Source organism: Protopterus annectens, chromosome 2.part1 (genome assembly GCF_019279795.1).
Source record: "Protopterus annectens isolate FY-2018-M chromosome 2.part1, PAN1.0, whole genome shotgun sequence".
Taxonomy (NCBI): domain Eukaryota; kingdom Metazoa; phylum Chordata; order Ceratodontiformes; family Protopteridae; genus Protopterus; species Protopterus annectens.
In genome coordinates, this window is record NC_056729.1 from 1,773,673,353 (window position 1) to 1,773,686,222 (window position 12,870).

Here is a 12,870-nt window from a genome sequence, read left to right on the forward strand (position 1 = left end):
TTTCTGTACCATACAGTAGTGCTGGTCGCACCGCTGTTATGTACACCTGCTCTGCCTTTACTGTGCAGGTTTCTGTACCATACAGTAGTGCTGGTCGCACCGCTGTTATGTACACCTGCTCTGCCTTTACTGCGCAGGTTTCTGTACAATGCAGTAGTGCTGGTTGCACCACTGTTACGTACACCTGCTCTGCCTTTACTGCGCAGGTTTCTGTACCATGCAGTAGTGCTGGTCGCACTGCTATGTACACCTGCTCTGCCTTTACTGCGCAGGTTTCTGTACCATACAGTAGTGCTGGTCGCACCACTCTTATGTACATCTGGCTTTTCAGCTGCTTCGGCATTCTTCTGTCATTCACTACACCTGACACCCTGCGCCAGTTGGGCGCAGCCCCTCTGAATCTAGCTTTGACCTCCTCATTCAGACTTCCCTTCTCCTCAACCACCCTTCCCAGATACATGAAGCTTTTAAACGGTTGCATTATTTTCTTTCTATCTCAATTCCCAACTTCTTCTGATTTACCCCACTTGCTGCCATTAGAACTGTGTTATCTGTACTCAGCTTCATCCCATGTGCCTTCAGTTTTTCATTCCATTCCCCCTGTACTTTGCCAGAGTTCTTTCGCAGAGTCTGCCTGTAATGCCACATCATCTGCATACAGCAACTTTGTTGATCTGTCCCCTCCAACCTGTTTGCTAATGTAGTACATTATGAACAGCAGTGGGCTCAGAGCTGAACCCTGATCCACTCCCACTCCCACTCCCACTAGGAACCCTTCCGTGAGGCCGAACACTGTTTGTACTTGAGTCATTGGGTCCTTGTACATAACCTGTACTAATTCTAAGAATGTTTTTGGGACTTTGCACCACCACAGGACTGCCTAAATTACCTTTCTTGGGACCTTGTCATGTGCTTTCTCCAAGTCTAGGAATGCCTCACTTCTAGCTTCTTCTCAATTATCTGTCTCACTGTAAACATCAAGTCAGTTGTGCTACAACCAGATCTGAATCTAAGCTGCTCATCTCCCATCTTACTTTCTACTACTCAGCATATTCATTTATCATTCACTGTCTCCAGAACTTTCATGCAGTGTGACAGGAGTTTGATGCCTCTGTACTGCCACAGTTGTGGATGTCCCCTTTGTTCTTGTACACTGGCACAAGTATGTTTATTCTCCAGGCATCTGGGATGCCCCTTTCTCTCCAAACCGCTATGAGTACCCTCAGGAGCCATTTCTCCCCTATCTAACTGAACATCCTTATTATACCTGCTGTGACTTCATCTGAACCTGCTGCTTTCCCCGACTTCATTTTCATTAGCTCTGTTCTTACTTCCTATATGGTGGGATCCTCCTCTTCTCTCATCGTAGGCTGTGTCTGGAGCAATACAGCTTCTGTGGAGTTTTCTTCATTCAGAAGCTGCTGGAAGTACTCCTTCTATCTGCCTTTAATGTCCTGTGGATTGGTGAGCAGGTTGTTTCTGGCATCCATTATGAAGGGTGCCTGACTATCTTCTTTATCTTTCTATCTTTGCCGTGTAACTTGATACAGTTTCTTTGTGCCACCTACTGAGTTACTTTCCAGAGGCTGGTATCGTGCCTCTGATACCCTGTTATTTGCTATTACAACTCCTTTCTTAGCTTCTTTGCTAGCCAACCAATATTCCTTCCTAGCCTCATCTATCTTTTTTTATCTCCCACTTTTTTCTGCACTCCTTCTTTCATTTGGTGACTTCCTGGACGTCTGCATTCCACCACCAGCTTTCCTTATGTACCTTAATTCCATACCTGGCTCGGCCACATATCTATTCTGTAGTCCTAACACATGCTGTTTTTAGGCATGGTCATTCATCATCAACTCCACCTATTTCCTCTTCTTCTTGAGGTACTAAAGCCCTGAGTAATTCTTTGAACTGTACTGCTTTCTCTCCAGTCAACTTCCAGGTCTTCAGCCTGGTCTCTGTTAACCTTAGAGCCTTCTCTGATCACTGCTTGCACCTGATTATGGCAACCAGTGGTTTATGCTGTGGGCTGACTGTTTCACTGGGGATGGCTTTGCAATCGCTGATTCTACTCCCGGTGATTTCCTTTACTAGGAGGAAGTCTACCCGAAATGCATGTTGGCCACACCTGGATGTGATCTTGTGACTGTCTCTTTTTCTGAACCATGTGCTGGCTACTATCAAGCCATTTGCCAGGCAGAAGTCTAGAATGCCCTCTCCATTTTTCCTGTTGTCCCACCCCTGCAGAACCAGGGAGTCATCACATCCTGTGCTGTCTGTCCTGATACGTGCATTCAGGCCACCCATTATAAACACCAATTCCTGTTGTCCTGCGTTATCTAATTGGTATTGCAACTGCAGTCTGAATGCACTCTTTTCCTCACTGTCACAACCCTGCTGTGGGACATAGGCTGAGGTTATGAATACTGCCCTATCATTACCATACCTCTGAAACTCTTAATGCAAGAAATCTGGACAAAGCCCGACAAAATAGCGGGGCAGACCCAAAATAGGAACATATTTTAAATATTGCTCTTATAAACTTAGAAAGTTGCTAGACTAACAAGGTTTGTTTTAACATACAGTTTATGAAGGATTTGAAGTCTGAAACTCAAATATATGTCATTGTTTAGTGACTTCAGTCCTCAGATCATCCCAGTAATTTGCCAGAAAACCACATATTTTATGAGCAATAGACTAAAAATACGAACCAAAAATCTGGACATTCTGGGAAAATTTGGACAGTTGAGAGGTAACTGGAGTCTGCTGCCATACTTCTGTCACTAATTTTGATGACATCACTCACTGCCTAATGAACCCTCTCTCTCACAATTCCCACACCATTTTTAGCCTGTCTGCCTCCTGAGTAGTAGACTCTGGATCCCAAGCCAAGTGTCTTTGCTGCACTGGCCTTCCATCTTGTCTCTTAGATACACAGGATGTCCAGCCTCCTCCATATTATCATGTTATCCACTTTCAAGGTGCATCCTGTTAGTGAACCTACATTGAGTGTAGCAATTCTTAATTCAGGTTTGGCAGGTTGATTGGTTTTATATCCAGCTTTAGCTCAACAGAGTTATCCCAGGTAATCCAAGCTGGGCATCTGGACATTGGTTAGCCAGTAGCTTAATGACCAGGACGTCTGGGTTTTATGGTGGGCACACATTAACTGATAGGGCTCATACACTCTGCTCATCATTAGCATGGCTCCCTGGCATAGGGTGGAGTAGGCTACGTCCTTAACTCACTTATCACCACCAAATACCCATGCCCATGTGGTGACATTAGTTAACATGACAGAATCCCCTAGAGACATATTTTACACTGAGTAATTAGCCCTGCCATTATGGACAGTCTGTTATCCATGTTCTCCTATCCTTGGACATTGGCAACCTCCAAACACTCAAGCTCACACAGTTTGGCTTCATCAAGGGGAGGTCATGTCTGTTAAATGTGGTCGACTTCTTTGAGACTCTCTCCAAAGCCATGGAAGAGGGGAAGACAGTGCACACCGCTTACCTTGACCTAGCCAAAGCCTTCAACACTATTCCCCACTTAGGCATAATAGATAAACTCTCTCAACTAGGCATCAATCTGTTTGTTACCAGATGGGTAGATAAATGGCTCACTGATAGAACCCACCTAGTCAAAACAGGGGAAGCCACCTCAAGCAGTAGATCTGTAACAAGAGGCATACCCCAGGGTTTGGTCTTGGGGCCTCTGTTATTTGGGATATACTTTTTTGAGGGGCAGGCCAAAACCAGTGGGCTATGGCTGACCATGTTTGCAGATGACTGCAAGCTGGATGCTGTCATCAATTCCCCTAGTGATGTGGACATCCTCCAACAGGGACTCACCCAAACAAATGACTGGTGCCAGAAATATGGCCTCAAGCTGAATACCAAAAAATGCATAATCATCCCCTTTGGGGAGAGTGCCATCTCCACAAATTATCACATTAATAACAATGTCCTAACTATGCAATTAGTCATGATGGATTTGGGTACCCAGGTTGATAGCAACCAGACTTTTGACCACCATGTTGCTTCCATTTTATGGAAATCTTTCTACATGACCCACCTCATAAGTAAGGATATCTCATCCAGGGACAAGGAGGTCATAACATCCCTGTGTTCTTCCCTTATAAGTCCCATTACTGAGTACAATGCCCCATTTGGCATGTACCTCTCAAAGCGCATGCAGCAGATGGAGAGACCACAGAGGTTCCTCACCAGGAGAATCCAGGGCCTCAAAAATCTACCATACACAGATAGACTAAAAGCCCTATCCCTCTACTCAGTTTCATACAGACTCCTCAGCGGTGATCTCTGTCTGGCATGCAATGCAATCTCGGACCCCACCTTGACAGGACTGCTGCACATCCGCAAGTCAAGCTTCATTTGAGTAACCTGCATGCATGGCCTCAACCTGGTCTGTGACATCAACAGGACTTGCTGGCAGGACAGATTTCTATCCCAGAGACTTCCCCATCAATGGAACATGCTTCCTCTCCATGTCAAGCAGAGCACCTCTTTAACCCTTTTTAAGCACAACCTGGACACCTGGATGGGAAACAGAAAATACATCCCTGGGATTCCACCTGTGTCCCTGCTGGACAGGGGTACTGGGTGCTGACTTGTATAAACATGGGCTATATTCTTGGCTTGGCTTATAAGGGCCTCAGGGCAAATAGCCTAATAACTTCCTATGATCCTATGCTCCTGAGGATAACGCGCACTACAGCAGATGCCCAAAGCGGTTGGTCTATACAATTGTTTCCCTTTAGGCAAAGTCTAGAGTCTGTGCTGCTGCCCACAGCGTCATCAACATTAATTTTAAATTTTTCAAGATATTTTCTTGGATAACCTTTTTTGAGGAATAAATCTACTAAATAATCAATTTATTCACAAAAAGAGAAATCTTGAGAAACAATCTGGAGATTCTATTGGCCTCTTAACAACACTCACCTTCTGTTTAAAGGGGTGACTACTATTAAAATGAAGCTAACTATTAGAAAAAGGTCTCTTTCCTAAAATATTTCAGGAGAAATCATTTTCAGACTTAATTTTGCACAACTTAATATCTATGAAATCAATCCCTTCATTAGAGTACTTGTTAGAAAATTCTGTACTTAAATTTATGAAGCTAACAAACTCCTCCAAGGCTGTTATAGACTCTTTCCAGTGAATACAAATGTCGTCCAGGAACTTAAGACATAATTCCCATGAAAATTTAGAAGGAACCAATAAGCATTGTTCCCAACCCAGGAAGACAATATTAGCATATACAGGGATGCATACCACTCCCATCACTGCACCTTTTTGTCTGATGGTAAAATTCCTATCATTCCCTTGTACCTCAAGACTAGATCTAATGACTCATTCAAAATGCCAAATTCAGAACTAGAACCAGGCATAAGTTTATATATCATTTGGTTGGAGCAATCCATGCCAGTGCAATGGGGCCAGTGGAATGGGGGAAACTGTAAACAAAACACTAATGTCCATTGTTACGAGTAAATCTTCTTCTGAAAATTCAAGCTACCTTACTACCTCCAAGAAGAACCAAGTGTCCTTTAAAATATGTGGGCAAAAATCCAAAGCCCCTTTCAATTTCATATCAATATACTTAGCTACAGCTCAGTCTTGAAACCAAGGGCCACAACTATAGGTCTTAATGGAAGATCAATAGGGCTTTTGTGGATGCGGGGTAGGGTTTTTGGAGGGCATCTCCATTCCCCCAAACCTCTACTAAGCATCATCATCTCTGAGATATTTGCATTTTGGGATAAAGTACATGAAGTAAGCACTGGTTTGATATTCATTAACTCCAGTGACCCCCTTCCCAATTACTTTGATGTAAGTAGCCTCTTTCCCATTTTGCTGCCAACCATAGTTAAGTCCATAGTAAAACCATGTTTCTGTTTGCACCAGTCGATGGTAACTTTATTGTCTTTCACTGTAACTTTACCTGGCAGAAATGTGTTTCAGTTTTTCTTGACTAAATATTGGCTAAATATTATTATTATTAATAATAATAATAATAATAATAATAATAATAATAATAATAAACCTTTAAAATGTTGTTTTACTTGCATTGAGATTACCAACAAGTTGTCATTTTCGGCATATTAAATAGTACTGTGCATTTCTTACCAGAATGGCAAAAAAAATTAAAGATCAAAATTTAGCATCTGTACCTTTCCCAGGAAATGCTTACGATACAGCTTAGCAGTGACGTTACATTCTAGTTTCAGTTTGCCTGTTGGGGACTGCAGTTGTTCAGTCTCTGGAATACTGACCAGTTCATGGTTTGTCCCTTCAATCCAGTAACCTCCAAACTGTGGAAGTAAAATAAGAGGAAATGGCCCCTCACGTCCCAAAACCTGAAAAAAAATATATAAAAAAATTATAGCACTCCAACTACTTTTATACCACTTACAAACATTATGCTTTTTCTAAATTATTGAAATCATCAGTTCCCTGAAGTCTTGCAGATTTCTGGAAAAAATTATTTTATATTTTAAGACTTCTTAATGCCATACCACAATTTCTATCATTTTCCAAGAAAATATTTGCATAAGTGTTTTGTTTTCAATATTCATAGCTGCATTGCTTACCTGTTAAGTGCCATGATGCATTTGTGCCTTTCTCATTTCTTATTTATTTGGGCTGCTTTTAAATAAAAAGTTTCGCAAACTTTTTTTTTTTTAATCAAACCACCGACCAAATAAATGTGTTGTATTTATTGGTCAAGTTGCCTTAGGAATAGCATGAGGTGCGTTCATAGACTGTAATGATATTAATTTCCACAGAGTCCAAAAGTGTTTATTGACAGGATGAAAATGATTTTTGGCACTTTATGCACCAGATATCTTGGGAGAGATAGGTAAGAAACGTAATCTTATCAAACCATAGTAAGCTTCTATATGTTAAATCTAAAATGCCTCACTTTAATATGGTGCTCATTCTACATACCCTAGTACTGAAATCAAAATCTTCAAATGCTGACAGCTTTTTTTTAAGCCAGCAGTTCCTTAAATAGCCTTGAAAGGATCCTCCTGCCAAATAGCCACGCGTTATCAACAGCTGCATTACATCTAGAGTGCTTTCTATGAAATATAAGAAAGGAGGGTGAATTGTTAAATGCATTATGGAATAATGATATTTTTTTATTATTTACATGATCGTCATAATTTGTTTTAAATCTTTTATCTCCGACCCCCCTAGACTAGGTCTTTGGCCATATGGCTAACCATTCTTGGAAGAATTAGAAGATTTCTTTGTGGGCAGAGGGTCTGGAATTTTTCCTGGAGACTAATGAATTGCTCATCTTCCTAGTATGTGTTTGGATACAATGTGCTATGCATTATTAAGTTCTTTACGTGATATGTATAAGATCCCCTTCTGCTATCCCTCTCATGTATACTCAGGGTCTTGTAGTGGGAAATGTGCCAAGAACTGCTCAAATAATCAAGACTTTCTGGCTCCTTCCTGCTAAGACAGGTGAAACAGCATGGATGACTCACTTCTCTCAAACTGCCTGAATTTCTAGCACATGGAGGGCTGCTTATGTCAATCACAATTTTTGCAATGCATTATAAAATGCAATGCTCCACAGTTCTCCTGCTTTATGTTAATAACCCAGGAATTGGCAGTCACATAAGAAATGCTATTAAAAGATGGGCTAGAAGCACATAATGGCAAAATGAGGAATTTTGGGTATTGACTGGGGAATTTATGTGAACCATGATAAGGCATCCTTGCGTCCTCTTCTGAAGGGCCTTCTACATATATGCAAAACAAATAACATCAGAATAACCTGATATAGGGAATTAGACCTTGCTTGTGACAAAAATAGGTCATGATGGAGGAGAAATATGTGACTCAAAGAATACCAATCATCTGGAACAGGCTTCCCATCTATGTAAAGCGTTTTTTCTTTCTAACCCACTTCAAATTTAATTTGGATCAGGTGGTAGGAAATCAAAAAATCACCCCTGGTTTAGCAGCCATGTCTGTAATGGATAGAGGTAGCCTGTAAATTTGACCAAAAACCCCAAGCCTACATATACCCCCAGAATAACCTAGGGGTAACTAAACTTGCCAAATGGGATTGCGAAACATTGGTAGGCTTAAAAAGGCTCTCATAGTCGTTAGCCTAGTATACACAGATAAACCTATGATCAGTGGAGGCTGCAAAGCTCTGAAATAACAGAGAAGAATGTCCCATGGTTGTACTCCAGGAGTAACAGCAAAACTACATATGGTTGGATTTGCAGTGCTTTAGCTTGAAATGCAGGACAATTGCTTTCATCTTCTTTGGCTTAAAACAATTGTGACTTAGTAAGTTATGAATACTGAAGTGTAAGTCCATAGGTTCATAAGTGATTACTAGGCTAATAGTACAAGAGCCTCTGCAAGCCTAGCCAATAATACCCATGATATGAGAGTACTGTATCTTAATTCCCGAGGTATGGGATGGAGTAGTATCAGGGTAGTGGATCTTTGGATATTGGAGCCCTAAGTCATTTTACAGACTGCCTCTATTCATAAGGGACATGGGCAGAATTTATGGTTCCCCATCCATTTATCCTAATACCTTTTGAAGAGAATGAGGGATGCACTTCATTTTACAAAGATGGGAAGTTTACTTCATACACGAGGTAGCCTTTGGGATACAAATCTGTCTTTCCAAAAAGTTCTGTTAGAGTCACAAATAAGGTTCAGGTCCATGGAATGCTTTACCCTTGTATAATTTTTCTTGCAAATATGTAACATTTTCATTAGGGATGGATCAGAGAATGCCTTGTAGGTCAGGCATGCTTCCCCTGTAAATAAACAATATCAGACAGAATAAAAGGATAGGGCCTTTATTTGGTCTTCATAAAACGTGTCTTACACTTTTATTTTTTTTTTTTTTTAGTCACAGACCTCTGGGGCCACTCCAGTTAGTGTCAGTGCCTGGTTAGGTACATGCAGAAGGGGACACTGTACTTGATTATAGGTCTGATGAGGTCTGAGTACAATGGCACTATGATCTTGATGTCATGCCTTTACTTACAAGTTGAGCCACACAGAAGGATTTCTTCACTACTGTAGCTACCTTGTGCTCAAAGTTTAGGTTACTGTCTATCTGTGTTCCTAGGTCCCTCACCACTGTGTCTACCTTTAGAGGTGTGCAATTAATATTATAATATGTAGGGATATCTGATTTACCAAAAGGTAGAGTGGCCTAATGGTTAAGGTGTTTGCCTTACAAACATAAGGTGCAGGGTTTGAGTCTCACAAGGGATAATTGGCTAGGCTTAAAAAAATGGCCCGCAAGGGCAGTTAGCCTAGTACTAACCTATGAACCTGCATTTTTTAGCATTTAGTCTCAGACCATGGTTTTGGCATCAGTGGATTTTCATTTATAGGCCTGTTTGTAGGATGTCAACATTGTCTGGGGGATTCAATGACTGCTCCCAGCTTGTAGTAATCAGTGAACTTGACGAGCCAGAGACCCTCAACATTGGCCTTCACTTCAGAGAAGTATATACCAAGTAGGAGGGGTCCCAACACTGAGCCCTGTGGGACGCTGCTAGTAACAGATTTCTTATCGTAAGTGGATTCACCTATCTGGGCAACATGTGTCCTGTCAGTGAGTCTGATGGCTAGCCATCTGATGATGTAGTGGTTTATGCCTAACTCAGTAAGTTTATCTATGATGCCAGAGTGGGGAATTATATCAAAAGCTTTGGCCAGGCCTAGATAAGTGGTGTGTACCACTTTACCCTCATCCATTGCCCAGGTGACTTTCTTGAAGAAGTTCACCAGACTGGGCAGGTAAGACCTCCCCCTTTGACAAGTTTCTGGAGATTTCCTGTGTCATTATTGATCAGGTCCATGATAATTCTCTCCATGGCCTTGCAGATAAGACTGGTGAAACTTATGGGTCTGTAGTTCCCTAGGACAGTTGATAGGGCCCCCTTGTGCAAGGGGATGACTGATGCAGTCCTCCATTTCTTTGGGACAAACCCCATTCGAAGAATGATGTTAAAGAGGGTTTTTAGTGGCCCTTACAGATTCTGTTTTAAGCTGTTTAAGAAGCATCCTGGAATGTTGTCCAGACCCATGGAGGCTGTGTTTTTGGCTTTAGCAAGCGCAGTAAGGGCCTGTTCCCTCTTAATGACTGGTAGGGGAATGGTTGAGGGTATTTCTTTGGGTGTTGAAGGAGGTGATGGGGGGTTGCTATACTTTCAGGCTGTGGATTTGCTACAAACTGCACTGGGCAAAAGTGTGGTTTTCATTTTAAATTCATTTTGAGAATCTGCACTGATGGCAATCAGAAATAAAGACTTGATTATAGCACAACTGACCACAGTCTGAATAACAACACATGCACTTTATTGTGCAGGCAGGGATAATGATCATGTGTAATGGCAGATTATGATCATGTGTAATGGCAGATTAAGTGCATTTGTGCCTTGGGTAGTTTTCAACCTGTGCCTATAGACACATTTTTGGACCATATGTAAATACTCATGCTCTTTTGAATTCCCTTTTTTTCTTTTGTGATGTGAAATCATTCAGATTGCTGCAACTAACCCTAATCAACCATGTACTCATCAATTACAGCCACTTGACTATATACAGTTCAAATGTCCCATTGTTCATAGGTTCAAAAGTATACACTAGACCAATGACCTGTAATGGAAAAAAGCAACAATAAATTATTCCAGTTTGCTTTATACAAGTGCACACTACTCCAATTTGCAAAGTCATACTAATGACCATTTAATTTGATCCTGACAGTAAGGGTCAGCCATTCTCTTCCAGAGATAGACACTGTACCCACCAAATTACAGTTCCATTGTTGACTGTTTGCACCTCAGATGTCCAATAGTGGTAAAATAATATTTATTTCCCTGAAGACCACACTACTGCAAAGCCAAACTGTTTAAACCAAGCAAGCAAGATGGTAAGCTTCTTTCATCCACAGAAGGTCCCCAATCCCACTTAACAGTTATCTCCACTTTGTTGAGTACATCTCATATGACTGTGGTAAAATATAATATATCTCAACTTCTTAGGACAAGAAAGGGGCAAAAACAATAAAGGAGAGACAAAGGCCCAGAATCAATTATTTTATAAACACAAAAAGCTGTAAGAATAACAAATTTTACATTAGCATAGATGTTAAGAAGAATATGAAGTCTGGAACTCAAATCTCTGTCATTATTAGCCAGTCATATCATAGGTGACTACTAGGCTAATGACCCCAGTGGACCTTTTTTTTTTTTAGCCTAGCCATACTTCCTAAGGTAAGGATCAAACTGTGTACCTTGCCTCAGTGAGGTAAACACCTTAACCATTATGCCACCCCGACTCGTTATTTAATGATCACAGTCTTTAATGACTTACCAGTAGCCACCATTTTATGAGGAACAGACCCAAACTGTAAGCGACATTGAAGAATTCACCAAAATCAGTTACAGCTGAAAGCTATGTAATTTCAAATTTGATTCACATAAACAATAACCACAAGCATTCCAGCTTGTTTCACACAAATATATATATAAGTCCTTCAAATCAGATTATTAAATAAGTAAATAACGACAGGGTAGGTTGCATTCAGCCACATATAGCACCCTCCCCTAAACGACCAGAGTTATACTTTGCTAAGTAAATCTCATGTGACTGTAATAAAAAATCATATCTCTTTCTGCCTCTTAGCACAAGAATTAGGGACAAAAATAAATAATGAGGGACAAAAGGCCAAAATCAGGGACAGACTTTAAATATTGCTCTTCTATATATTAATAAATTTGATAGACAGTTTTTATACTGGCATGCATTTTCTGAACAGTATGAAGTCAAATGTCTATCATCATTTAGTGATTTGAAACATCAGTGATTTGCCAGATAACCAATGACCAAAGACATAAGTCAGTCAGAGATATTCTCAGAAATCAGGGACAGTTTTAATTTTGCTTCGCAGAAAGACTCACCAGGGAATAAATATTCCACTGTATTTCATACAAATACACACTGTTGCTGTAAATCCAGAACTTTTTAAATAATGAAATGACAAGAGGGTTAGTTGCTTTCAACCAAAGCCAAGCTCCCACTCCCCATTTTTGCATTGTAATCCTTAATGATTTGCCATAAAACCAACAATTTTTTAAGGAACAGACCAAAACATGTAAAGTTAGAGACAATCTGCAAAATCAGGGACAATTGCAGCTTAGTTTTACACCCTGCTGCACCCTTACACCTCTATATGTGTGTATATATGGGATCACTATGGAATTCTAAAATTCCACAATCCCAAGACTCTAAATCCCAAGGACCAGAATCTCGAGATTGCAGAATCTCAAAAGTAGTGAACGGGGATTGCCATACAGTGCGGAATGGGAACTTTGCTGTTCACTCCACTGTAGTGCGATCTCGGAGTTGGTATATTTAAGTTGCAGGGGGTGTGGTGGGTGCACGGGGGCTTGCCCCTCTGCATACAGGTTAGAATAATTTATTGGATGTTTTAGTTTTTTTTTTTTGTTCGAGATTCTGCAATCTCGAGATTCTGGTCCTTGCGATTTAAAATCTTGGGATTGTGGAATTTCAGTATTTCGTAGTGATCCTGTATATATATATATTTATATATATATATATATATATATATATATATATATACACACACACACACACACACACACACACACACATATATATTATACATATATACACACACACACACATATCTATATATATATATATATATATATATATATATATATATATATACATAGATAAACACAGGGTTCCATGCATTTGGCATCATTTCATTTGGTTTATTTACTTGGTCTAAGTAAATGTGGTCTAAATGTAT

At 40.4% G+C, this 12,870-nt stretch overlaps 1 protein-coding gene across 2 annotated transcripts in view; it reads right to left on the reverse strand.

Moving 5' to 3' along the window:
- Positions 1-12,870, reverse strand: part of LOC122794633 (RAP1 GTPase activating protein) — a 1,835,311-nt gene that overhangs the window by 972,143 nt on the left and 850,298 nt on the right. For both annotated transcript variants that reach the window (XM_044063215.1, XM_044063214.1), the window contains exon 5: positions 6,200-6,385. In XM_044063215.1, the coding sequence (XP_043919150.1) occupies positions 6,200-6,385 (186 nt within the window). The remainder of the gene's footprint in view (positions 1-6,199; positions 6,386-12,870) is intronic.